We start from the raw sequence: 27,050 nt of genomic DNA on the forward strand, positions 1-27,050 counted from the left end.
TACACATCCTGAGCCCGGAAGCATTCGGGTTCTTTGGAAGGTGTCACTGTTCCAGAAGAAAATGAATGAGGAGGACCCGGTATCATTTGTTACCTCCCTGGGCAGCCTCCTGCTGTGCAGGGCCAGCAAATCCATAGGGGGGACATTGTTCCAGGAAAGAGTGCAGGGCTTAAAASGGGCACTGGGACAGCAATATAATCAAGCAAAAGTTCAATTAGGTTTTGATTTATTGTGCCACATGTTGTGCTTGTATGACTGGTGTCATTAACATCAGGCCTGGCCGCCCCCTTCATCTGTCTGTGCCCGGCTCCCTCCGAAGGCGCCATACTCAACAGATGGGGGTTTCGCCTGGAATTGTTTATCCCTCCATTGTTCTTTTGTCAAGTACTCAACCCAAATCCATTACCCACCAATCACAAGATCAGCGCAGAGCTGCCCGATCCCCTTCCGCAGCGACTGCAGCAGCGGCAGCTACGTGGGGAGAATTTAAAGCTTTCAAAAGAGTGGAAAAGTAACGAGCAACACCGAATGGTTCACCAAGGAATAGAAAAAGCTCTGACAAATCTATCCCACCCTTTATCTCACCTTTGGATCGTCAGAGCTCTATGAGAAGGTGTACTTTGGGGTCTGAGTCACTGTTTTCCTAGTTAGAACTGTGACCTTGAGATATTTTTAAATCATAGCTGTGGCTTAACGTTAAAAAAATATTTGTTGTTTCATCATATTGAGGGGAGGTATGGAAGGGTAAAAATAAAAGTGAGATTTGAGAGCAACCAGCAAATATTCACTGCTTCAGAAGTTAAAGTTTTGAGCAAGTAAGTGAGCTTTGAACAAGTATCTCTACAAGGGATACTGTGCAGGGTTAAGTCACTCCCAGAGAACAGGGCTTGGGATTGCTCATGTACTGCGTGTGCTCCATGCGGGATCTTCATCTGGCAATGAGCTCTTCCCTGTTTGTGAGGGGGAACCTGCTGCTTCAATCTGTGCAGCTCTGATATGGTAATGAAGCACTGTGAATTCCTAGGGTTTTACAGGAAATCTTAATGAGCCTTAAGAGAAGGAACACATGCCCTGGGCTACACTTTTCAGCTCTCCCTAAGTTATTTTGAACCAGTCATCCTGCACTGTTTAGCTACAAAATAGCTGTGATAATACCTGCCAGCAAAGTTTACCATGGAGCACAACTGCGTGCAACCTGCTGAAGAACAGAATGACGAGCAGTCCAGGTGGGAAGAGACACTGTCCATGGTGTGCCAAGCAGGAGCTGCTTGGAGAGACGCAGACCCACAGAACAGTTGGGTTTGGAAGGGAGACCATCTAGTCCAACCCCCCTGCTTAAGCAGGGACACCCAGAGCACAGGACACAGGGTGGCATCCAGGCAGGTTTTGGGTGTCTTCAGAGAAGGAGACTCCACAACCTCTCTGCGCAGCCAGTTCTAGGGCTCTGATGATTTCAGTGCCACATCAGATCATGTCACAGTATCACTCCCTCCTGACCTGGCAACAGTCCAAATCCAGTGAGAGGAAGAAACCAAACCTGAATAGTGATAATAGAATATTTTCCCCTCCCAATTAAATATAACATCTAGAAAGTAAAGGAGGCTCTAATCTCCCCTCGCTGCTACACAGAAATTGCTAAGTTATTTATTTAAATCAAACGGTACTGCTTCAGCCCCAAGGAGACGCGATTGAGTTTTTATGTTAGAGCATGTCATTGAAAACCAAAGACTCCCATGCTAGCATTCTGAATCCAAGTGGTAGAGATTCTTTAATTCATTTAAGGTAAGTATGAGGAACCTTGACACCTTATTTACCTTGGTCTTTGCAAAGGTATSAATGCCTTTCTGACAAGCTATTTGTCTGGTGAAGTCAGCAGAGAGTATCCCTCTATTTTCAGCATATGCAGTGTTGCCAAGGGATTCCCTAGCTGCGGAGGATGGGGCTCTTCACAAGTCAGGCCTCATGGTTCTCACTGGATCTTATAACCTGTTGCATAAGAGGTGAATCTAATCTGTACTGAGCCACTTGAGCCTATTCCGTACTGTTAGCTGGGCAATATGATAAGGATAAATCACAGGTATTTTTGGATAGGATTATGAATTCAAATGTATGCACAGTTAGCCTTTTAAAAATAAGCTGGGATAAAACTACATAGGCATGCTGTTCACTTTGATCTCTAAAACACTTCTGTGTGTCTTTTTTTGTGGAAAGAAAATAGCCTGGGTTAATCACAGGGCCACAGAAATGCAGCTGACAACAAAAGTAGGACCAAAAGCAAGTGTAAAATACACAGTGAGGCTGTCATAGTCTGTGGTTTTTATTTTTATTTTTTTTTAAACTTTGAATAGGGAAAGATGATGCGATGGATAAGCTATCAACACCTTTACCTCATTCTTATGGCAGTTTACAGAAGTAGCTCAAAATTAAGCTGAGCACTGCACAGCTGAAAGATCTGGGAATAAATGAAGAGCTGACAAAAAATAACATAGTGATTTGTGTCAGGCTGAAAGTTGGTAAATTTTACCCAAATAGGAATAAGAAGATTGAGGGGTTTTTTTTTGTTTTTTTTTTTTTTAATCCAAACTTTACATTCACAATAGGGGACAAGAATAGATGAGCATAAATACTCTGCAGTTTAAAGTGCACATACCTCTCTCCTCTGATTATCAGGAAAGGAAGTACTATCCAGAAGTGGAACCCAAGCTGAAAGCATCCCCTGCTCTGTCTCTCGGTAGTAATAGGAAGATATTGCAGGATCCTAAGGAAGAAAACCTGATCGGCTCATCTTCCATCTACATAATTGTGACATTCACAAATATGATCTGTAAAACCTACTGGAGTAAGTCAACATGATGACTCGTTTTCAGCAGCGTGGCTATGTTTTTTTAAGCACAACGTAGCTTGTATATTTAAGTCAATGTTTTAGTATGAAGTAAACCATTTTTAGACAAACAAGCACAATAATTAAAGTTTGTCACATGATTCTTGGATTTGTGCTGCAAATTGTGGGGGTTTTTTTTTGCTGCATTTGCATATTACATCTCCCAGCATAGGTAGGAGAATCTACCCGTTGGATAATGAAGGACTCCTTGCATGRAGAAGCCTGAAGAGTGATGCAACATGAGCTGTCACCTCATTTGTATCTAGCATGTCCTTATGCGGCCATCACGCTCTCCCTGCCGCATGCAACACACGTGCTTGGTGGGATCAAAGTCTTTGGAGGATATCAGATTGCGTCTCCTTCTTTGGTTTAAGTTCTGTGTGAAAATCAGATTAACTTTAAAACAAGAAGCATCTCTAGATGTTGGCACTGAGACACTGCAATGCTAGGAATTTAGAAAATGGGAATAGGAAATAGGGTAGAGTAGCAGGAACCAATTTAAGGACCATGTTTTGACCCGGATTCAACTTACAATGCCAGTGTGGGGCAGCAAGACATCACAGGACACTAGGACTTTTATGGCAAGTTTTTAGGACAGAGGCGGAGCATTAATAGAAAACTGCCAAGTCTTTGAAATGTGAGACTTTGGAGGTAGCTTTGTGTGACAAGTGCATAAAGTGACCCTACAGCTGTGATCTGGAAGGGGCAAGCAGGGAAAGCCCTCTAATGTCAATTATCCTAAAACAGGTTCTGGAGAGATGAAATGAGGTCTCCCTGCTCACTTGGTCGTTGGCCTCTCTGCTGACACGGCCAGCACGGGTGTCGAAGATCTTCTGCTTTAAGTACCTGGGCTTGCTTTTAGGAATCTGATTAAAGTAGATCACCTCAGATAACATGAGGAATTAATGCCTTGAATACATACGGGAGGATTTCCAAGCTTGTAAGCTACATACAGGTCAGTCCTTTCCAAGCCACCCAGCCCCCAAGATTTTTGATTTTCAYGGAACTGATGATCTTTACTTGGCATTTTCCTCTGTCCTATTGGTATTTCAATTTAAACCACTTATCTTTATTAATTGTGGCTGTAATCTGATCAGTTGCTCAGYCCATCACAGGGGACAGAGCTAAGCCTGGGACAGAGGAAAACTAAGAGCAGTAACGAATTACTCGAACTTTACATTAGACATCACATATTTTCCTTAATAATTCCTTAGATTCCACATCCATCCTCTAGATGTTTACAGTGTTTTGTCAAAGGAATATTCTCTTCTTRGTTGTTCCCCTGACGCTCTACATTTCTCTATCCTTCCAGCTTAGTCCACAGAAAGGAGATGGACTCCTTGCGCCTAGCTCTTTAGGTCTCCATACTCTCAAGATTGTAACTGTGCTGTATAGTCAAGCTCGACGTCTTGGCTGTAAGCAACTACGCACATATGTGTGTGCCACATGAGTCAGCTTTTTAACGAGGCCTCGCTGGCTCTGCAAACGCAATGGCTCCAYGAAGTACTCTGGGTGTCCCTGCTGGAGCAGGGGGCCTGGACTAGATGATCTCTAGAGGTCCCTTCCAACCTCTGCCATTCTGGGATTCTGGGATTCTGTGAAGTGCTCGCTTAGGCCTAGAGCAACCGTGGGCGGGTGGGCCCTGCACAGTGTCGTTCAGCACGTCGGCCATTTTAGCGCCACTCTCCTGGGTAGGTCCCCGAATTGGGCTTTACAGCCGGAGACATTACAGTCTGTGGCATAAAAAGCCGCAAATGGTTATTTTACAATCCAGGCCTGTCCCTAACCTCTGTGCTCTGTTTTACCAGATGCTTAGGTCTAAGTCAACTGCAGCTCAGGGAGGGACTTTGTTTCTCAAGTGCTGATGTTCACAGCACTCAACGCGACCCCTGGCCACTGCTTCAGCACCTCGAGAYGAGCCAAGGGGACTGACCCACTGCAGCCAGGGCTGGAGGGCTCTTGGCRGTAGCAGGCAAGCTGAGGGGAGCTTGTCTGCTGCTCACGTTGCTTCCCTTTCCTCGCCGTGCAAGGGAAGCTCTCAGGAGGCGCAGACCTGTTGGCTGGGAAGCGGATTAAGAGAACGATCTCCCGTGCAGAATCTACTCAGCTGCGGCCTAATGGTCACCAGAGATGCACCAAAGGTCCGGGATGGTGCCCCAGCTTTGTCTGTCCAAGTCCCCCAGGCATTCAGACCCTGATCAGGGGGGAAGTCCTAATCCAAGTGACCATCCATTCATGTTGCTTAAAGTGAAAAGGTCAGGAGAGCAAGCTGGTGTTTTTTTTTTTTTTTTTTTTTTTTTTTTTTTTTTTTTTTTTTTTTTTTTTTAATGCCAGCAAAAAGCATCTTTATTTTCAATGCTTACTTAAGATATAGAGCAACACTTAAACATCCAAACCATCACCATGATTTTTGAAAGCTAAGTCAGCTTTTAGATAGATGACAAATCCACATGGAGTATCAGCCCCCTACAGCTGTGTCCATAGCAATACGGACAATGCCACACAATAGCATTCTTAAACTGCATGAAAGCAAGTGACAACGCCACAGAATGAAGCAATAATGTATTGGAGCAGCTCACAATCAATCTTTAACATGTGTTATCCATTTGAGTGCAGGTGTAAATCAGCATTTCAATGTCCAGTCGCAAATTTAAGGCTGTATGGTCACACATTTGAGTAGCAGAGCACAGGAAAAGCCCAAGTGCATTGCTAACACAAGCAGAAGTTACTGCAAGTCAGGGAGAACAAAAAGAGGAGCTCCACATCAATACACCAGTGTTGGCGCTATGTTATATATTTCATGATAAAGTATTGCTAAATGACATTAAATATTTAGCGGGAGCTCAGTGTGGGCACAGTCATCGTTTCTTTGTGCTTGACTGGCCCTGCTGCTATATGTCCTGCCCGGCTACGTGACAGCAGGATGGAGCTCCCCGACTGTACAATGTGACATGAATTAATATTGCTCTTCTTTGAAGAGATGCAGCCCACATTTCCTCTGGTTTTACTTAGCTGTGCCACCTAATGGCCGTGCATCAACTTCTTCTCCCTTTAATTTCTGTGTTCAGAAAAAAATGAGAAAACTATCTGCTGCCGTTAATTGTACTTGGAGCTCTTTGAAAAATAAGCACATCTTGTACTTTTTCAATAGAAACCAAAGACTGAAAGTTTTTGAACTATTTTTTTATCCCCTCTCATATTAATATGAAATCAATTCAACTCAAGACTTTGGAACTAACATTCCACTGAGCTGTGTCAAAGTGGTTCTTCCCCTTATTGTTATAATTTGGCTGCATGAAGTTTTCTACCAGATCACTTGTGACGGCTGTTTCAGTACAATGGGAAAAAGAACATGGCATTTTGTTTTGTTTTTTATGGGAATATTGAACTGGCAAAATATAAAGCTATTTYGAACGCTGTTCTTAAGAGGGCTGCTGCTTTTCTAATGATATCCCAGTTGTGTGTTTTTTACTTTTTTGTCTTTTTTGTCTTTCTTTACTTTTTTTACTTTTTTGAGACAAAAAATAAAGAGCAAAATTAAAAGCTTCTGCTTATTCTTGTGTACAGCTGCATGACAGAAACCACTGTGACACATGCACATGAAAAATACACACTAAACTTTTACCAAAGAGGTAGCTGCCTGCCAAAAGAAACGCACGTGCCAATATAGCCAAGGCCCTTTGCAAATTCTACCATGCCAGTCCTATTATACTGTTTTCCAGAGAAATACTGTTTTCCCTTGTTCTGCAGGAAGGCTGGCAATACCAGGGAATGAGGCAGGAATACCAGGGCAGGCAGGTGCAGCCAACCCTCTTCTCCCTTCCCGTGACAAACAAGCAGCCTGACAGATCAGTAGTCCTCRTACTGCTGTGTGAGCAGCAGCTTGGGAGAGATCAGGAAAGGAATCATATTGTTTTCTGCATTCACTAGTTGGTGTTTAGCAGCTACTTTGCAGTTGAATTGTGTTACCTTTTATTTAGGAATACATGCAATTTAGGGATTGCAAGAGGCAAAATGGAAAATGTATCTTCCAGCCTCTTGCTGCATTGCACTAAGTTGTTCCTGTCCCCTCTCCAGAGATTTARTGCAGGGAGTGATTTATTACTACTTAGGCAGATAAGATAGATAAGATGTTGAAGCCCAAGACATACTGCACGTGTTCTGGAGCACTGTGATGCTTTAAGCGCATCTACTTGAGGGCTATGGCAAGAGAGCTTTGCTGCATACCTTTTAGTAAATATTCTTTCTTACCCATTTCTCAGGTCTCAGGGGTAGAAGGCCAACCTCAAGACAGAAGATGACAACCTAGGCCCACTAYCCCGAAGTGAACATGGTAGTAGTGAGGGATAAACTAACTTACTTGTAACTTCTTCACAGAATGAATGTAAGAGCTTTCAAAGATTAAGCTACTTTTTAATTTTTTAAGCTACTAAGCCATTTTTAGTTCATTCTACATTTGCTTTAGCTAAAGGGATAACCAGCAGTGGAAGGGGAAGAGCAGATGACCACCTGCCTCTGTTTCTACTGATGTGAAGCAGCAATCCTGCAAGCTCTGAGTGCTTCATAAGGAGGGTGGGTTTTCCCTTTTGAAGTCCAGGTAAAATTATATCAGCTGTTAAAGCACTTTCACGAGCACTACATATGCACTTGGTCATGCTTGTTCCCCAAAGCTAACTTTATCACTGCAAACAGATGCAGAAATCAAATGAGTCAGTGTCTGTATTCACTCATGCAGCTCCAAAAATACAGGATTTCAGTCCTAAAGTACTGTCGTCAAAGCAAGAATTTGACTAGTCTGTTTGTGTAGATGTGTTCACTSCAACTCTAGTAGAAAGAAATTTCTGGAGCCTCTTCAAACCATTCTATGGACAGGACTAAAGAGCCTCCTTTTATGCTTGTTTAAAATTTATTCAAAAGTCATAGTCTAGATAAACTGGCCATGTGTCCTTTTCTTAAATAAAGACTGACACATTCTTTCATACAGTTTTAGCTRCTTAAGGCAAGAAGCACTTGGCTGCATAAGGAAGGAGAGGGAGGCAATCAAGCCATACTGCCAGCAAGTATGACAAAAAGCATTGCTAGCATTGTGGTGAAATACATACTGAAATAACTACCAATTCCCAGAGCAGGCCAGGGACCAGCCCAGYGTCAAACCCTCGCTATTTGAAAGACAGCGTCGTCCCAACCAATCCCTTGATTTTTGCTCAGAAAACATCTGCTAGCAGTTACCAGCTGGTGTGGGGAAAACGTTTATGTAGCTGATGTCTGCACGTGAGCCTTCTTTAGGCCAGTCTAAGACCCTACTGATGCCAAGAGGTTGTGGGAAAAAGAAAGGGTAGCCCAAAGTGCTTATGTTGGATTATGTATCATATCAAACCTTTTGTCTCAACTGTAAAATATGGACAAACCCCAAGACCTCAGAGGGCTTAGTTGTGAGGCTGCGTTGAACAATTAGCAAGAGCTCAGAGTTACCTGGAAGTAGAAAGCTGGCGATGGAAAATCCAGCCTGCTAACAATTGCCATCCTGGCATTCACGGTAAATAAAAAGCATATTGGAGTAAAATATCCTGCATTCCCAGTTAGCCCATCAAAGTGCTCAAGCGAATAATGAAACCCACGTGCTGCTCAGTTCCCCARAAATGCTGTCCTCTCTACGCAACATGGCTGCCATGAATTAGGCTCCTGCAAAAACATTGCAAAAAAGTTACCAAAGAAGTAGAGAAAAAAGGTTTTTACCGAAAGGTGGTTTTTGATTCTGTTTCTGTTTTTGTTTTTGTGGCTGAGTTTGCATAAGACAGTGAAATGAATGTGTCGCCTTTTGCTATTACAAAATAAGCCTTTGCGACAGTGACTCAGCAATTTCAGCAGAGAGGGCAAGATTCAGAGAGCCAAGATTCAGACAAGATTCTGACCTTGAGGACAGAAGGACATGGAAATTGGAGTCTGAAASTACTGGAGGTCTTCAAAACCTGCCTGGATGCCACCCTGTGCTACATGCTCTAGGTGTCCCTGCTGGAGCAGGGGGGTTGGACTAGATCTCTAGAGGTCCCTTCCATTCTTAACCATTTTGTGATTCTGTGATTCTGTGATTCTATGAAGTCAAATCTGGAGAACAAAAGGTGGAGGCAATTGGAGGTACAGGTCCCTATGGCCACTAAATTCATTTTTTAAAAAAAACCCTCTGGTGTGCAACCAGTACCAATCCACCTACTTTAACTGAGCACTAAATAGATCGAGTGCCAACAGCTAGGATATATCTGGCCCCTGATTCCAGGACAGCACCAAGCAAAGACAGGAGTGCAAATATCCAAGTGCAGAGCTCACTGCTTCATCAGGTGCCTGGGGAGCTGCTCCCTCCCCAGCAGAGAGCAGCAAACGTCACAGGGTATGTGGTGGCTCTCACTTTTCTGCTGTGGCAGCTATGGGAAGCTGCTGCAGAAAGTCCAACATGAAGCAGAATATATTTTAAATGAATTGTACACACAGACTGTGAGCACAGCTTTAGGATGAAAAAAATAAATGTAGTATTAAAATGTGAGTTTTATTTCTCCCTTTCCCACTTGCTGGTCCCAGTTGACAGTGAAGCTGCTCAGGGCTGGCTCGCTGCTTCAGCYGCCGCGGGCTCGGGGCAGCCCGGGCAGCGAGGTGCTGCTGCAGCTCGTTTTGATCCCCAACCACAGCCTCCTGCCTTTGCCTCGAGCTGCCCGGGGGCTGCCTTAGGCTGCAGCAGTGACTGCACCAGCAGGAGCAGAAGCAGCTGCTCCGCGGGCAGCGAGGCGCAATCCATAGCGCCTTCCTACAGTGCATGGCTGGAAAAGGGAGCCCCGGCCTCTCCGGGGACAAGACTCACGTGAGGGGTGATGTCTCGCTGCTAACGCGGGCCCTCTTGGGCTTGGAACCCTCTTCACTCTCGTTTTTGCCCCTCCTGTGAACACCTCATATTGATCTTAAAAGAGAAGACATCTATGTGATGATATATGGAAAAATGTTAGCTCCAAACGCAGTTTTATTAAGGCTTTTCCAAAGGTGTGTAAAAGTAAGCTTTTTCTTAAACAACAAGGAAGTTCTTTGTGGCAATAGCCTCCTCAGAGCTCTAGAGCAAGATGCTGAAAGGTGATCACAAAGTGAAAGAGAATACAGCAGGCTGACAGTTTCCACAAGCAAACTCCCACTCCCCAATTAAGAATGACCCATATTATTTGTAAAATAGCATGTCTTTTTAAAAGAAACAAAATCATAGACAATTTAAATAAAAATCACATTTTGTGAAATGTTTCATGTGATATACATGAAAAACAGTTTCCCCTTTTCACCACCTCTGAAGCAGAGGAAAACCTGCTCTATAGCTAGCTGTCTGATCCAACTTTTATATAAGAAATAAYGTTGACTACTGAGCAAAAAAGTCCCACAATCAAACTTTTAATGCAAAGCGTTGCTTAGTTCAGATGAATTAATTGTCCGTTTGAAAGTGTGCAACATAAAAGAAGCAGAAGGCACCCAAGTTGTTCCATTCTATGAACAAATTCATCCTGATATCTATAAGAAATTACCTTTGTGCTAGTTAGAAAAGAGCATACTTTTCAGATTAAAATGTTTAAGCTAATAAAGCTTCATGGAAGCCTCGAAGAGGGCAGATAAGTCTTCTTCTGTCTGAGGACGTGGTGATAGTTTGGTCACTCTCTCCTGCGGGATTAAAGAAAAAAAYGGATTACAGAAGGTTGCTGATGAAATGAATCATTGATGCCAGTACACTGGCCTGCAATATTCTGGGAAGACAGTCCATCTTCAAATTGACTTGCCAGCAATGGAACTAGGAGTTTTATTTTTAGGCATGAACATTTTCAAAATAAAATATCTTTCTAATGCCCAGGACCGGCAAGAGATGTGTAGAATAAAAACAACGCCAGATTCTGAACTCTGAGCAAGAGATGGGGCAGGAGATGGTAGTGAAATGGCTCAATAAGCAGCCTGTCACTTTGGACTCAAAGTAGAGAGCCGTTGTGTTGGTCTGCATTGCGACCCTGTGATTCAGCTGATGGTGAGGTGCCCAAGTGCCTCTGGCTGAAGTGAAACCCAGCTCTGTGCCTCACTACAGCCAAACCACCACCAAGGCAGAGCCACGTCCAGGAAGGCCCATGTGCTGCTGGGGCTTTACCATCGTAACCATCATCGACCTCAGCAGCTACTCCAAGGCTGGGGAGAGTGCAGACACGCRCAGGAACAGAGGCCGCCCTGCTCCGCTTCCCTCCGCTGTGGAGCAGCTGGATTGGGCCCTGAGCGAGGCAGAGACCTCTCATCACCCTCCATGCTGCCAGCTTAACATGTGAAATACTGGCCTGGCACRGAGAGGAGGGCAGCTGGGAGCTGATCCCAGGCCACGACCACCACGATCAGCGTCAGCTACGGGCAGCCTAAGACGTGCTTTGTGAGCCCAGCAACAGCTACTTGCTGCTGCAGCTGCAGCCCTTAAATGGCATTTCCCTCATCCCTGGTCAGCACAGGTCCAACCAAAGAAAAGGTGCCTCTAGGCAGACTGGAAAGCAAGTGGGAAATTCAGAGTGCACTGCAACAAAAGCATGTGTTTTATGCCTTTTTCCCCCCAAAAGTCCAAGACTTAATATAATAACTCAATGCTAAAGAACTCAATGCTAAAGAACTCAGTATCAGGCTTATATTAGGACTCCTTGGGCCAAATCAGTGTCTTGTGCCTCTGTGCACTGTGTTATTTGCAAAGTCACTTGGGCTGACAAGAGACATGACCTCCCTGGCAGGCTGCAGCTTTTCCAGGCTATTGAGAGCCCACGCTGGCCAGCACAAGCTCTCTGAGCTGGAGGCTCTACCCCAAGCCGGCTGTTGAAGTTAAAATAAAATCCTATTTTAACTTCAAGGATAAATATTTGTCCCGACAGAGTTCCAGCCTCAAATCCTGGACATTAAAATAGATTATTTTTGTTTTCCTGCAGCCCACATTTCACGCTGTGATATATGTTCTGCAGATTTATTAGTGGTATCAGTCTAAGCCACACTGCGCTGCCCACATGAATGGGTCAGTGCTGTATTCCAAAGAAAACCTACTGCAAAATGAAAAGAAAAAAATATCAAAGACTGAACTGTGTGGAATATCTCTGAGGGTAATGGACCAGCAAGAAGCACATTGTCATTATGCTATACTTTATGTACAGAAATAAGGCTTGAAAAAACTATTAACTCATCTTGTCTTACACAGTGCAATTAATCACGGATGCAGTAAGAGGACAGTAAATGAATTAAAAGTCAATCTGAGCTAACAAACAAAATCCTGCTACAACGTCTTTTGATGAAGAATTAAAAACAATGCTATACCAAGCATACCCGTGATGAGATTTTGTGCTTGTAATGATGCTAAAATAATTGCTTTAAAAGAACATACTATGAAGCCTCCAAAATGCCTTGTAACAATTTACATGCAAAAATTAATTGATGAACTCTCAGGGACCTTATGTCTCTCTGGTGCTTTGCCACTGATTTGTTGTACAGGAATATTAATACAACCTCTGTAAAAGTTGCTCAGAGATTTATGCACCAGAAGAACTAGACATGATAACAGGTATTGTTACAAAAAAACAAATAACCTTTCACCTGCAAAATATTCTTTTTCTCTGTAGCACTTATTTCCCTTGATATTGGTGGCAATAAATCCCTGGCAGACAGAACAGGCCATAGCATGTGAATCGAAGCGTCTTTTTACAAGGGAGATATTGGATTTTCCTTTCAATGTGATGTGTTCCTTTCTGCAGTGTCTTTGTGAGTAATGAAACAATAAAGGGTATTACATGTTTAATCTGTATCATCCCAGGGGACCTTATTTCAAATTCTGATGGGGGTCAATGGAACAAAAAAGCCATCTGGAAAGAAAAGTCCAACTTTTCAATGAGGAAAAGTCTAGTGCAGAGGGAGCTTGATCATTCTTACCAGCTCGCATTCAGTATTAAGGTTTAACTGTAACCCATCCTGAATGCATAAGTAACAGAGACAGTAGAGATAACTGTTTCATCTACCAAAGTGAAAGTTATATGAAAAACATCCTCTTTTCAAAAATTTGAAGTTTTAAAAAATTTATCTCGCTGTTCTTTCTGAATCCATGTGAAGAGCAGACTGCAGCATGCACTCTGTTTCACTGAAAAGAAAACATAAATTGTGCAAAGGAAGGAAAAAAAAAGTTGACTAGCTATCATTTTCTCCAGTTTAATTGCTTACATGGTTTTCAAGTAGGGCTAGAAATCACATTTGCTTGAAAAGAAACACTCTTGTTCATTAAAAATCTGTCCTTTTCGAAAAGACAAGCGGCTTTGCGTTGTGCCTTACCTGAGGCAGAGTGCCTTTGACTAATGCAGGGATGTCTGCTTTAGAATAACCGATTGCAGCTAAGCCATCATCAACATCCAGATCAAACAGGAATTTCCGGAGCGTGTCTGCCAAAATAAGCCCCGCATCTTTGATTCTGGCCGTGCGGATGTCAGCTCCTAAAATAAAACATAATGCCATGACTGTAGGGCGGAGGCAGAGGAGGAAGCCTGCTCTGGACTTAATTTAATCATAATATCAGCTGAATACATATCCATACATAACAGTTACCACTGCTCTAAAAGCAATGCAGATTAATAAGTGGCATCAGTCTTCGTTTTGCAGTTGGAGTAATTTGTGAAAGGTGGAAGGAGAGAAGGGCAGGAGAGGCAAGTAGCTGCTGCCAGCAGTGAAGTTGACGTGAAGTTGACTTCTTCTCTCTGTGCTTACATGGAGAAGCAGCACTTCTCAGTCTGCCTAACTGTGGGGAGGAGGGAAGCCAGCACATGAATGCCCATGGCATTTGTTTTTATGGACAGCGTGCCAAATGCCAACTTGCTTTTAGGGCTTGAGTTTGCTGACATCTAGAGGACATGAAAACCAGTGATGGGACAATTTTCTATTTTTGTTTCTCACTCTTCTGTTCAGAGGATGAGATGATGTAGGCTGGGGGAAAAAAGGTAGCAGGGCAGTGGTAGAGGGGGTAAGTAAAACCTGAAATTAATGCTGGTGTAGGATAACATAGGACTGAAKAGGAAGAATGGATGTCTTGAAAACATCCACCAAACAGCAATTAAAGCAAGTAATGTATAATGAAAGTTTATCAGTGTTTCTTACAGAATAGCTTGCTTCCCTTTTATAAAGAAAAATGTAGAAATAGAAGACACAGCTTGCTTCTGTACTATTTCTTTCTGAAGCAAGCTGAGCCAAATTTGTGCTCTGCATAACCCCAATGATGTTATCCCTGAACAATGCTGGGTGCGAATGCCACACCGAGAGATGAGTAAGAGCACAACTCAGCTACAGGAAAAATATTTCCTGTGATCCACAGGCCAGAAGTTTGGCTAATAAGAGTGGCAATTTTCTGTGGCAGAGAGTCTGAGAAAAATACTGAAGAGTCTAGTATGAAATCCCAGGCTATTGGGATTATGCCATGCAGTCTAAATTTATCCCGGGTTTCACTGTGAAGTAGCTGGAATATGAAGGCAACCCAGTAACTTTAGGCAGTAAAGGAAAAAGGGAAAAGGAGGAGGGGAAGAAGGATAGTGAAGATGAAGGGCAAGCTCTGCTCCAGCTGTAGTGCTTTTCTTTTTGCACAGCCTGAACACTACATTGAGCTTTGACAGCACTTGACAGCACTTTGACTACTTTGACAGCTTTGACAGCACTTCTAAAATGTCTGGCTATACCTTCTTCAACTGGTTAAGAATCCACCAAGGGAGATATTAAGTTTGTTCTAGCTGTACTTAAATTCACAGCTGCGCAGACACACGGCAGAACTGTTTACTGATCTGCTCCATGTCATAAAATATCTTCTCAGTCAGGGCATTTGGCAGCATGACAGATTTGAACCAGCTACTGTAGGCAGTTGGACTCTGCACCGACATCAAAAGTAAACACCTCAGATGGGAGTTAACAAATTCATTTCCACAGGACATGGTTTCAGCTGAATCCCTTTCTACCAAGAAAGACAGTAACACAGTTGAAATTCCTATTGAGTAAATTAAATGAGGCTTTCAGATTAGAGAATTTCCTCACAGCAGTTCATACAGTAAAACCTAGAGGAGCTGCTGTTTAAATACCTGTCTTTAAATCAAGAAGCTAGAGTTCAAATTCTCCAGCTATGCTGGGCTGGCCAGTTAYCCTGCATTTTGTTAGTCCACTTTTTTGAATTGAATTTGAATTATTACTGAAGGAACACAGAAATTTCCTAGCTTAGTTTATGATTCCATCTAGGTTTGTGGCTTGGCATTCTGGCCGTAGGCAGAACTGCATACTTAGGAAGAAAAACGATCAAATTTCATAACCAATGATTGTAATATCATATAGGCCTCCTCTCCCTAGGAGGCCTTGTGGTGATGGGTTCCACARCTTAGCAACACACTGTTCCAAAAGATCCTCTTTAAACATGTGGCTTGCTGCAGCATTTACTTTTATTCTACCAAGGGGCAGGAGAGGCCTCTTTCTTCATTAATCCAGGTCTGTGCCATTAGAGATGCATCCATAGAAGAGTCAGCCCACACTCTCCCTCAACACAGGTGATTAAAATCCCAATGCCTCCAAACAAACTTAGGCCTGCAGCAGAAAGGCTGGGAGCCACAGGGATTACATGCCTCAGGAAAGGAGCAGGGTGAATCTAGAATATTGCCGTGTCCAAATTCTCTGCAACAGCAGGGAGACTGTAGGGCAAAATGCTTCATTTTAGCTAACAGATAGACACCCTTTTAAGTGTCCATTTAAGTCATCCATTTATCCATATATCCAGTTCTATCCATAAACCACCATGAGTGATGTCAGTCACCACAATTCTCCCCTAATTCATAAGACAGACTCACAAGACAGTTAATTCCAACATGAACGTTTGCTAGTTAAGCAGATTTCTCAAGCTCACACCTTTAAGCACAGGTCATCACGTAGTATCACAAGACAGCATTAAGATATCAGATCTCCATTTGCACTCCGTGCAAATCACAGGTTCAGACTCCAGAACCAGTATGTGTTTTTAAAATTAAAACCCCTGCAGAAATGATTGCAACTGTTTGCACACATTCCTTTTCTTCCCAAAGGACAATTTGGGAAAGAACCTGATTTCCCTTACCAAGTCGTAGCAACAGAGATTCCTACCTAGTATCTCTGCAGCTTCCAAGTGTCKCTCCGGGTTGATCTGAGCTGTGAAAGCAAACACTGCTGGGGATGTCAGCACCACGGAAAGGCCATGTGGCTGGGGAAGAGAAGAGCATCAACACACATCAACGGGATAGCTACTTGCCACCTAACCAATGTGCTTTCATGCTCATTAATGTGACATAGTGGAGAATTGAAGTGTATGGTGTGGAAAAAAAAAGATAAACCAAGTTTTACCACTAAAGAGTGATCCACATTATAATCCTTTGCTTTATAAGTTTTCACCAAACCAGAAATAGGGTAAGACATTCCATGGCTGGAACAGAGAGGAGAGAGAACGTGGTTAGGGCAAATCTGCAGCTCATCACGAGACTTGTGCTCAAGCCCTTGTGCTGCCAGTCTTCTGTGTGCACCTCTCTCATGCAGATACTCAAATGAGTTTAGATACAGACATGGTATGGATATATCCCTCACCCTCTGCACCACAGGACCTACCTGTAGAAACAGCAAAAACAAGCACCTCCTTGCTTTGCAAGGGAGAAGTTATCCTAGTCCAAAATGGCTGAAAGATGCTCAGATACTGCAGTAACGTGGATAGGCCATGAGAAGCACCAGGGCATCCCTGCCTGATCCCACCAAGTGAAAGAAACATCAGTCTGGAAGTGTAAGTAGAGTGGATATGCTCAAGGAAAAGGAACCCCTCTGAAGAGATTTACTGCCAATAACTTTTTACATAATTCAGGCTTATGATTTGCTTCTCTGTGATTTTCAAATATAAAAAAACTCAGCTTCCTTAAAATATTAATTACAGCTTGCTTAAGGTTGCTAACTGCCTACCCTGCAGACAAACACTGTCAATTGCTTCAGTTCAGGAAGGGCACAAGAGTAGCTCTGAACAGTGTGACTGTAGAACAGCTGACAGAATGCAACATTTCTACAGCCCACGATTTTTTCCCTAATTCTTTTTTGTTCTTTTTATGATTGAGGAAGGTAAAGTAGGCCACATTTTGGTTTTTTTTTTTTTWAATGATTAGTTTTGAGTCATAGCAAGCCATAGCATAGAATCTTCATTCTGTAAATTATCACATAATAAATGTGTCACATAATATCACATAATAAATATAGTAAAGTGTAAATTATGACATAAGGCCTCCGTGATAATGTGTGTTATAAGGCAGGCTACAGTGTCACGYGTGCAGGGAAAGAGGCTCTCGGAGAAAAAGTGATGAGTGAAGGGGGTTAAGGTTTTTCTGTACTCACCAGAGATGAACACCAGCATTGCCAAAGCCAATACCAGCAAAAGCACTTGCCAGGTGCATGTTTGCTCTCGCCTCACGGTCTTCAGGGTTTCTGATGGCTCTGTGCACGGTGGAGACAACGCTACTGGTAAACTCACACAGGGGCTGGCAGCTCAGGGTGGGGAGAAAGGGCTTGTCTATGAACTCRTATGTAAAAATCTTCAGAGTAAGTTGAGAAAAAAAACGCTGGCAAGAAGATCGACTGCTGCTTCAGGGACACTCGATCTCTTGATCCTGCTTCTACTGACCTAGTTCACTGCAGGGTGGATTTCCTCCCAGTTTTGCACAAATTGATTAGCAGCCTGGAATTAGGCGTGTTCACCACTGGTTTAAACAGTTCTGCTATGGAACTTGGGTAAACCCATGTAAAGGTCTGAGCTGTTTTTATCTTTTTATCACCTCATTAGATGCTGGTCTGGATTGCAACTTCTGTGAATGAAGGAGGTAGGGTTCCCTGCCTGCCTACACACCAGCATGCTGGTATTATTTGACAACATGGAAAAAAAGTCTAATGAATGGATTTCAGCCCACAGGAACAATAAAGAACTATTCTGACTAGATAGGTACTGTATAAACTTCATTAAAAATGCTGAGCATTAATAGGTACTCATACAATATATGAATGCTGCCTATAGGCTAAAACTTAAAGATCAAGTCTAGTTCCCAACTAAGTCAAAACGAATCTAAACCTAAGGCTTCTGAGTTATGGACTCCTTTTCAATAAGCATATAATTTTACACATTCACAAGTGAATGTAGTCACCTTTTGATGGATTTATCTACAATTTGTGTATTTCCCTTTACACTGCAAGTTAGGGAAGTGACACCAGCAGTATTTAGTTCAGTTTRTCACATATTCCCTTTTACTGTTACAGAAGGAGGATTTTTGGAAGGTATATGAGCGCTGCTCCCATATTAACTGAGCAACTCAAAATGCTTTAACTGAGGGCTTCTGAAATAGATCCTCAGAGGCATTAAAAAAGCTACCTCACACCACTGTAAACCTAAGCCTACTTCCAGTTCTATTTGCTATATTTTTCTGTTATTCAAGTGAAATTTGAGGTACGAAATGAAGTTCTAATATAATAACTTGCTCTTTTACAGTCTTAAATTTCAAGTTCTAGGCATTTCTCTCTGAGCACTGAAGAATGAACACCCTGAGAGGAGGAATGGCTGTTAAGACGTGTTACCTCTTCAAATATTTAGCTACGATGCGCAGAGCGTGGAGAGCCCAGACATCACTGATGGGGTTGCTGCCTTGGTAAGCTGGTCGGTTGATTGGATTTGAAGGGCAGGGGCTGCGCATCTTGTAAGGAAGAGCAGTGTATGACTCCAGAGCATGACTAAAAGAGAGATGAAAAATGAATTAAGTGGAAGAACACTGCTTTGCTGCCCTGCTATGCTTTGAATCCATATTCCTCTTACTTTTGATGCTAAAATTAGAAACGTAATCTCATAGAGACATAAGAGAAAGCTGCAGCATGCCTAGATCTCCAAGAAACCCACAGCCCAAACATGGTCACAATCCCTCATCTCGGGCCAGTCCCCAAGTTAGATGGATAAACTGGCATCTTGGTTGGTGTTGCTCTTCACTCCAGTGTGCTGCTGTCAGTGTGCAGTGGGTGCTTTTCCTTTCTGTAGGATGGAAACCTTAAAAGGCTCTAGCAGTATAAGCACAGTAAGCCACTTTTCTTTCAAAGGTATTGACCCCTAAAAATCTGCTGTGTGATACTTAAGCTAAGTGAAATTTAAAGTGCCACGTGCCTATAATTCTGGCTACCATAAAGCACAGCATTGCTTACATGGCCACATTCCCATGTATAAAAGTGCATACCATTCCCATGTGCAAAAGTACAGGCAAGGCATTTGAATTTATAGACAAATGCTAAATTCCATCACAGGATTGTGGTTTGGGTTAATTCACTAAGCTTGAGCAAGTTTCACWGCATATATCTTACTTTAATATATACAACATACAAAAGGAAAGTGAGCTTTGACTCTGAGGATAGAAACTTCCATGCATTTTGTGCAGTTAAAATACGAATTTTAAAGCAGAAGAAAATTCAATGACAAGTGAAAATCATATTATGAGAGAGGTTCCGAAAGGTCTTGAAATTGGGCTAAAACTTGCCAGTTCCACCAGCCCTCACAAAGTTCTGTTGACACATTATTGCTTTTACTAGAAAATCCTTCTTTATTCCCTGCTCTGTCACACATGCCAAATGTTGTCACAGTTTAGTCATTAAGTCTCTGATTGCTGAGAACTGACAGCTAGACTCTCTTCCCTGACACCCAAAGCCCTAGAAGCCAATGTCTTGTCCTGCACACTGCACAGACATGAAAATATCTGAATGATTTCCTTTGCAGGGGGGTAGGCAKTGTAATAAAGTAAGAGGAAGGTATGACTGAGATCACCAGAAAAAGAACAGCAAGAGAGAAAAAAGGTCATTTTTCCACAACCACAGTAGTAAAAATATGACTGTACTAAAGCCTACAGAGCACACTCACCATAGCACATCAAAGCCAGTGTTGGCCACGATTCGTGCTGGCATGGACAGGGTGTGTAAAGGATCAATGATGCCCAGGATGGGCTTGATGGCTCTTGAAGCGATGCCTGCAGCATGCAAGTGAGGCAAACAAGTTAATTAAATAGGACAAGTTATTAAAATAGGGCAAAACAGCATAATGCTCAATATGTAAAAATAATGGAGGAAAGTGATTTGAAGCTATAYAAGCAGTGGAAAGGATTTGAAGCAGATAAAAGCAGTGGAAAGGAAGAGGAGRAGGAGTCAGAAATATCTAAGTCTCTTGGTGTAAGTGTCTGTCTCTCCAAGTCTCATGGTAAGGGAATGGTGGGATTCGGCACCGCTGCCTGGAGTGAATCATACCAGGCAAAGTCTCTCTGTTTGCAATCCTCCCTGAGYAGCCTGTGCTTCCAAAATTTCAGTGCTAAGTGGCATCTGCAACATTATGCTTTAATTTATGTCTCCTGGTAACAATCAAAAAGATGGGACTGTTTCTAGAATTAATTGCTATTGGTAATTGCATCCATAATAACTCTACCTTCACGTTGCAGTTAAGAGGTGTGGGGACAGCTTTGAGAGAGAGACTGATGCAGCTGATAGGGGGAGAGGGAGAAAATGACTGACTAACTATATACAGAGTGGAAAACTTGAAGCCATCGTCAGAAGTCCTTGGTAACCCATTTGTCCCAAATTTTGTAGTCTGCCTGGTGCACAAAATCCACACAACATGAAGAAGCAAAACCTCAAAATTGCTGTGAAGCTCGAGATGACATTTTAGCCTTAATCCTTATTTTCCAGGGATGGAAAGGTCAAAGGAAGACAGTGTCCCTCACTTGCCCAGAATCTCAGGCCTGAGGTTTCAGAAGTCAGGAAAGGGAACATTTGTTTGCAATTATACAACAAAGAAACATAAGGCTTAAAAACATAAAGGAAAATATAGAGGAAATAAGGAACAGTTGGTTGACCCTGAAAGAAAGTAGAAATTTCCTTTCCAATTAACATTTTCTGCCATTTAAAGACTTGAAAGATTCCAGTTTCCTGTTTCCCTCCAAACTATAATACAGTGTATTACACAAGTATTTCATCATGTTAATATGCTTTAAATTTAACTCAAGGAAGAAACCTTTAAGTTCTTCAAATTTGTCAGTGGTAGCTGAGTTGAATGAAATGACACCTGCAGTGGCGTGTGGTATCCCTTTCTTTCAAGGCAGGGAAATAGTGAAGACCTTGGAAAAGGTTGGAAAAGGTTGTCTTAAATGGCAGGCAGAAATTCTCACCAGTTTTCACTTTCAGTTCTTTGAAGTCAAAAATGGCAACACCAGTAGTTTCACTTCCAGTTCCGGCTGTTGTAGGAACTTAAGAAGAAGAATGGAGATGATAAGAAATAAAAAGCAGTACATAATTACAATATATGTAATATGCAATAATAATGCATAACAATAAATAAATAAATAAATAAATAAATACAGTAGTAACGCAATCAAAAAAATAAAGGATCTAGGAAATCTCAGGGGTATCCTTGAAGCCAATTACGAGATCTAATTACTAGATCTGAAGCCAGAAGGTCAAAGAGAAGCTGCCAGCATTAATCTCTTTACCCGGTAAAAGAAGTCAAACTCAGTTAAACTGCTGACAAATCGGTGATCTGCCTTCCAAGGAAATTGCTGCTGAATACAACTGGAGAAAATATAAGCTCAAAGGAAGGTGAAAAGGTCATGGCAAACTGATCTCAGCAGAACTGTCACCTACAGCAAGCGTGGAAGGAGTCGCCTTCTCCCAGCCACCCTTTACCTGCAATGAGTGGCTTAAGGGGCACCGTGACAGGCTTCCCTTTCCCAATAGGAGCGTTGACGAAGTCCAAGAAGTCGGACGTCGGGCTGGACGCGTAGAGGTTGGCAGCTTTGCAGGTGTCCATTACGGACCCTCCTCCCACGGCAACATAGGCGTCAAACTCTCCCCGTTTAGCAAAGGCAATGGCATCYAGGAAGCTTGGAAAACAAGAAAGGGTTTCCAGTCAGCCAGGAGAAAAGCAGCACGTGGGGAAAAATGAAGTATAAATATTAAGACCAGTGTGTAGATGACAAACATAGGAGTGCTCAAAGGGGCAGTCAATGTGCTCCAAGAGAAAGGCAGCCAGAAGTACCTGTGGTCCGTTGGCTCCACGCGGACGTTGTCATACATCTGAAAGTTGACACCGTATTTTGCCAAGGAATTCAATACTGCCTTTACTGGCGGAAGTTGGGAAAGGTTTCGGTCTGTCATCAGACAAACTCTTCTAGCCCCCAGATTCTGCAGGTCCTATAACAGCAAGGAAATTAAAAAAACAGGCCACTGGTATAAAATTATAACGAAGATTGTTTAAATATTAATACAATTCAACTGAATATTTTGATTAAAATGCTAAAAATATTTGGTTAGTGTTAGGTTAGGTTAGAAAGATTTTCGAAGATTTTCGAAACAGTGTACGTTAAAAAGGTTCACACATAGGTATCAGATACAGAAAAAAGCTTGTAAATTTGTCAAATGTTTATAGTTGAAATCATTGCACATACTAGAAGAAAGCTAATAACATGGATGTCCAGCAATGGAAGTGAAACCACTGAAATCCACATTAAAAGGAAAAATAACTTTTCAACATATTTTTTCCCAAAATTTCTGTAATATAAAAAGACAAATTAATTTTCACAATTAATAGTTCAACAAAGCATGTAACTCTGAATTATCCTGTCATGTAAAGACAGAAGTTCTGACCAACTTCTATTGTCTAACTAATAATTTTGCTCTACAAATTTCTGATAGAAAGAACTCTTAATGCCATAAATACCAAATAGAGAGAGGAAAAGAAAGAAAAAAAGAAAAAAAAGGTCCATAATACCATAATGAAGGCAAATTAGAACAATATTCCTCAGGTGAATCATTCCACACTGCTCGAGGAAGTGAAAAGAAAAATTTTTGCTATTTGATCATGCAAGCTCCGAGCTCAGCTCATACCCATCTAGTTTAATGGCAAGGCTCTGATTCACTTTAATGAGTGCTGGAAGAGATGAAAGTGATTTTGAGGGAATTCTAGTGAGTCACCAGAACTCACAGCTTTTGGAATTAAAAAAAAAATCTGTCAGAGAAAAATATTCCTGAATAATGCTGGCAGATCACCAAAGATTTAATTCTCCATTAAGCTGCATTTTATGTAGTTACTTACACTGCAGCAATACTGATGTACTACTACTCTTAAGGTATTTCCCAACCTTTTTACACAGGTAGATACGACAACAAAGATCACAAATCAGTAGAGATTTAGACACACAATAGACAAGCCAGGAGGCCTTTAGAAAGGCCAAATTGCCACTGTTGGAGCTCACCATGCCAATTTCTTTAGTAACTCCTTCTCCATATCGGATGTTCGAAATGGCCATCTACAAAATAAAGAATATATTTTTCTGGAGGAAGGAAGAAATTGTATCATTTCCCAAGTATCCAAGATGAAATATAAATAAATAAATAAAGTGTATTAAACTATGTTGAATACATATTTATTAATGGAAATACTTCTTAGCTGTCATATTTGATAGCATATGTACTGCTACATTTAAATAAAATATATTTTATTAAATCTACCTCAAATGCATAGTCAGTATTTCCCAAGGTACCTTGTTCAGGAACTGGAAAGAAAATTAAACAATAAAGTTAGAGAAGAAAAAGTAGTTTCAATTTGTACTAATACTAAAGTGAAGTGATTCCTATGCTTTTAAAATTGGCAATACATTTGCACAGTCTATGTTGGCTTGTCAGGATGATATTTATCAAGCTTGTCCCTTGTTATTTGTTAGTTCAAATAATCTAAATACTTTGTTTAAATAATTCAGTAAAAGAAAGGTTTTTTTTCATTCTGAAATAACTAATTCTTTACTGCCCAAGTTGAATAAGTTACTAGAATGTCTGAATGTAATTTGTTCACAATCTGGAAAGATCAGAACAACACATAGTAAATGTATAAATRTATGATTGTATAAATAGTGTAGCACATTTACAGGATACTAGATTTAGAGGCATTACAAATGAGTGTTGGAGCTATATGATATTCCTCTGAACAACCTTCATGTAAGTTCAGGAGCCATATGCACACCTGCACRGAAAACATCTTTCGTGCATGTGAGAATAATTCAGAGGGATAGTTACACTTGTTTTTATGCTGAACCAGCACTGAACTTTCAGGCAGAACGGCCTTACTTGCTTCAAAATTGGGAAATTGAATGCAACGTTAATACCAAGTAGAGTTTTGAATACAAATCGGTGTCATTATCAACTTCATTTAGCGGAAGAGAGGAGATATTTATAAGGGCAGTGTTGGGACCGCTATGTCTTTTGTTTGCTGTGTCATTCTTGCACGCAGTTCTGCAAGGCTCTGCACTTCTGCCTATCCTCATCTGGCCACAAAGTGGAACAAACTGCATCAACCGAAGCAGCCCGCTCTGCTCCAAGGAAAGCTCAGAGGAGGCATTCTGCTCTTCCTGCTGAAGTCATGCCTTCTGTCTGCTACATTAATTGAAAAAAAAAAAAAAATGTGATTTGGATTCAGACCCCAAGAGGGAAGCCAGGATAATGAGCCCGCAGGCCCTCTGGGGTGCACTGGGGCACTGACCCACAACAGCAGCACGGAGATGTATTAAAATCCTTTATGTGCCTCCTATTCAAGCGCAGGCCAGCTGCTGTCAGCCCTTTCAGTGCCATCTCTTGCTGGGCTGTGCGTGTTTGACCTCTCCTGGAGCCTGAGTCTGCTGTACACTCAGTCATTAATTTGACAGGCTAAGAACACGTCAAAGCCATTTACCCTCTTGCTCTCTGATGGCAGAATGGGCGCCCTGCCGCTTTATTCTGGAGCCAAACTTAACTTTCAAGATTTTTTCCAAGTTCTAGAATTGGGTTATTTTCTAGAATACTGGCACRTGACGCAATGAACAATTTTCTGCTAGGGCCACTGCAAAGTCGGTCGCTGCTTTTGAGAGACCCACTGTGGAACTAATGTGTAATATACATTATAATGTATAATATACATTCCACGCTCTATTTCTGCTCTAGGGATCCTTAACACAGATTTCCCTTGACAAAGGGCTTAGCTTGAACTGATCACTCGATCAGTTCAAACGTTGTCTGGCAGAGGCATGGAAGAACCAGATTCTGTTTTCAGTTCTACTATTGTCTCGCTAACTTGGGCATAATAAATACCTGAACATACATTAGCTTTTCCATATTTTAAATAGTGAAGATCGTTCTTTAAAAACCTCTCAAAAAATGTCTTGAGTGAAGAATATAAAACCAAGCCACCCAGAATCACTTATTACTGAAAATATGGTCCAAATTACTACTTTCGATAGAAATTCTACCTACCATATATTCTAGGAGCCTTTTACAGAATTAAGAAATGAAATATATAAGGTGTACTAAAAGATGAAGAACACCTGGAGACTGGCTTAGCACAGGAGGAGCTATTCCTGTAGTATGAAAATGCTGAATCTCTCCCTATTTTTATTGCATAGTCAGAAATTATCTGACTACTTACCTTTTTCTTTAAAGTTTTTCTTTTCTCCCTTTTATGTGCCCCCTCTACCTAGGCTATAAACCTACAAAGTCATGGTCTTATACAGAATTAATTCAGAGACACAAATTAAGTCTTACCTTGGGAGTAAGTGTGACTGTGGCTTGGGCACCGACATCTAATTGGAAGAAAACCAAATATCACAGGGTTAAAGCAAACAGGCAACAACAAACAAAAGAATGTGAGACATTAATCTGTGTAAAAGACAGTCTCCTCCTTCATGAGCTCATCTACCGTTTTTTACCTTAAATGTTTTGACAGTGGCGACTGCCACCTAGTGTTCAATGCCCACAACCTCCTTGCCCTCTGTCTGAGGCCTGAGTTTTGGGAGCCGGAGTTTTGGGAGTTTCGGAGTTATCTGAGTTTGGGAGTTATCTGAGTTATCCGAGTTTGGGAGTTTTGGGAGTTATCTGAAGCCTGGATTTGGGGAGTTTTGGGAGGCCTGAGTTTTGGCAAGGCCTGAGTTTTGGGAGCAGTCCAGTCACTGGAGCCTGTCTTGCCCAGCAAGCTGGAGCACCCTGGGGCTGCTGGAGCACTGTGCACATGGGATACACAGCGCTGTGTGCCTGGGATACACAGTGCCATGTGCCCGGGATGCACAGTGCCAAGTGCACGGGATACACAGTGCCATGTGCCCGGGATACACAGCGCCAAGTGCCCAGGATACACAGCACCGTGTGCCCAGGATACACAGCACCAAGTGCCCGGGATACACAGTGCCCTGTGCCCGGGATACACAGCGCTGTGTGCCTGGGATACACAGCGCCATGTGCCCGGGATGCACAGTGCCAAGTGCACGGGACACACAGCACCGTGTGCCCGGGATGCACAGCACCGTGTGCCCGGGATACACAGTGCCATGTGCCCAGGATACACAGCACCATGTGCACGGGATACACAGCACTGTGTGCACGGGATACACAGTGCCAAGTGTCCAGGATACACAGCACTGTGTGCCCGGCATACACAGCACCGTGTGCCTGGATACAGAGCACCGTGTGCCCRGGATACACAGCACCGTGCACACGGGATACACAGCGGCGTGTGCCGGGATACACAGCACCAAGTGCACGGGATACACAGCACACAGCCCGAGCAGGTGCCCGGGGGAGCGGGGAAGGATTCCAGGAAGGCAGATGTGATTCGGGGCGCCCGTGGTGCCCCCGGCCCCGCAGCACGTTCAGGGACCGCCAGTGCCGCTGCTGCGTCCCGCCTGCCTAGGGCAGGCAGCGGCSAGCAGGAGCCGGGCTCGCAGGTGGCGAGAGGGGCTGGTGACACCGCGGGGAAGTTGCGGATCCACCGGGAGGGAAAGAGATGGGATTATAACAGTGCTAAACCATCTCACGGTCATTAACGCCTCCCTGCTGCGCAGGGCGGCAGAGGGGCGCAGGGCAGGCCCGAGGGAGCGGAGCCCAGCGCCATGGCGCGGGGAAGGCCCCGGCGCCCGGTGTCGCCCGCAGAGCCCAGCGCAGCGCCGACCAGGACCCGCCGAGCGGCCCCGCTCCCGCCACCAGCCCTGTCCCGCGGCCGCCGGCCCCGTCCCGCCGCCCTCCCGCACTCACGCGTGGCGCTGCAGCTGCCGCAGCA

The 27,050-nt window shown here is 42.9% G+C and overlaps 1 protein-coding gene across 1 annotated transcript in view; it reads right to left on the bottom strand.

Moving 5' to 3' along the window:
* Window positions 1–9,959: 9,959 nt before the first annotated feature.
* ADHFE1 (alcohol dehydrogenase, iron containing 1) overlaps window positions 9,960–27,050 on the bottom strand; it is a 19,533-nt gene continuing 2,442 nt past the window's right edge. Inside the window, exons 3-15 of the mRNA XM_026035608.1 lie at window positions 25,544–25,581; window positions 23,486–23,529; window positions 23,230–23,283; window positions 22,014–22,168; window positions 21,662–21,858; window positions 21,148–21,225; window positions 19,854–19,959; window positions 18,536–18,688; window positions 17,309–17,407; window positions 16,286–16,364; window positions 16,049–16,145; window positions 13,226–13,383; window positions 9,960–10,564 (exon numbers count right to left, since the gene is read on the bottom strand). Coding sequence (XP_025891393.1) covers window positions 10,481–10,564; window positions 13,226–13,383; window positions 16,049–16,145; window positions 16,286–16,364; window positions 17,309–17,407; window positions 18,536–18,688; window positions 19,854–19,959; window positions 21,148–21,225; window positions 21,662–21,858; window positions 22,014–22,168; window positions 23,230–23,283; window positions 23,486–23,529; window positions 25,544–25,581 — 1,342 coding nt within the window. The 3' untranslated portion in view covers window positions 9,960–10,480. The remainder of the gene's footprint in view (window positions 10,565–13,225; window positions 13,384–16,048; window positions 16,146–16,285; window positions 16,365–17,308; window positions 17,408–18,535; window positions 18,689–19,853; window positions 19,960–21,147; window positions 21,226–21,661; window positions 21,859–22,013; window positions 22,169–23,229; window positions 23,284–23,485; window positions 23,530–25,543; window positions 25,582–27,050) is intronic.

This window comes from Nothoprocta perdicaria, unplaced genomic scaffold (assembly GCF_003342845.1).
Source record: "Nothoprocta perdicaria isolate Ctin4 unplaced genomic scaffold, notPer1 scaffold_162, whole genome shotgun sequence".
In the NCBI taxonomy this organism is placed as follows: Eukaryota; Metazoa; Chordata; class Aves; order Tinamiformes; family Tinamidae; genus Nothoprocta; species Nothoprocta perdicaria.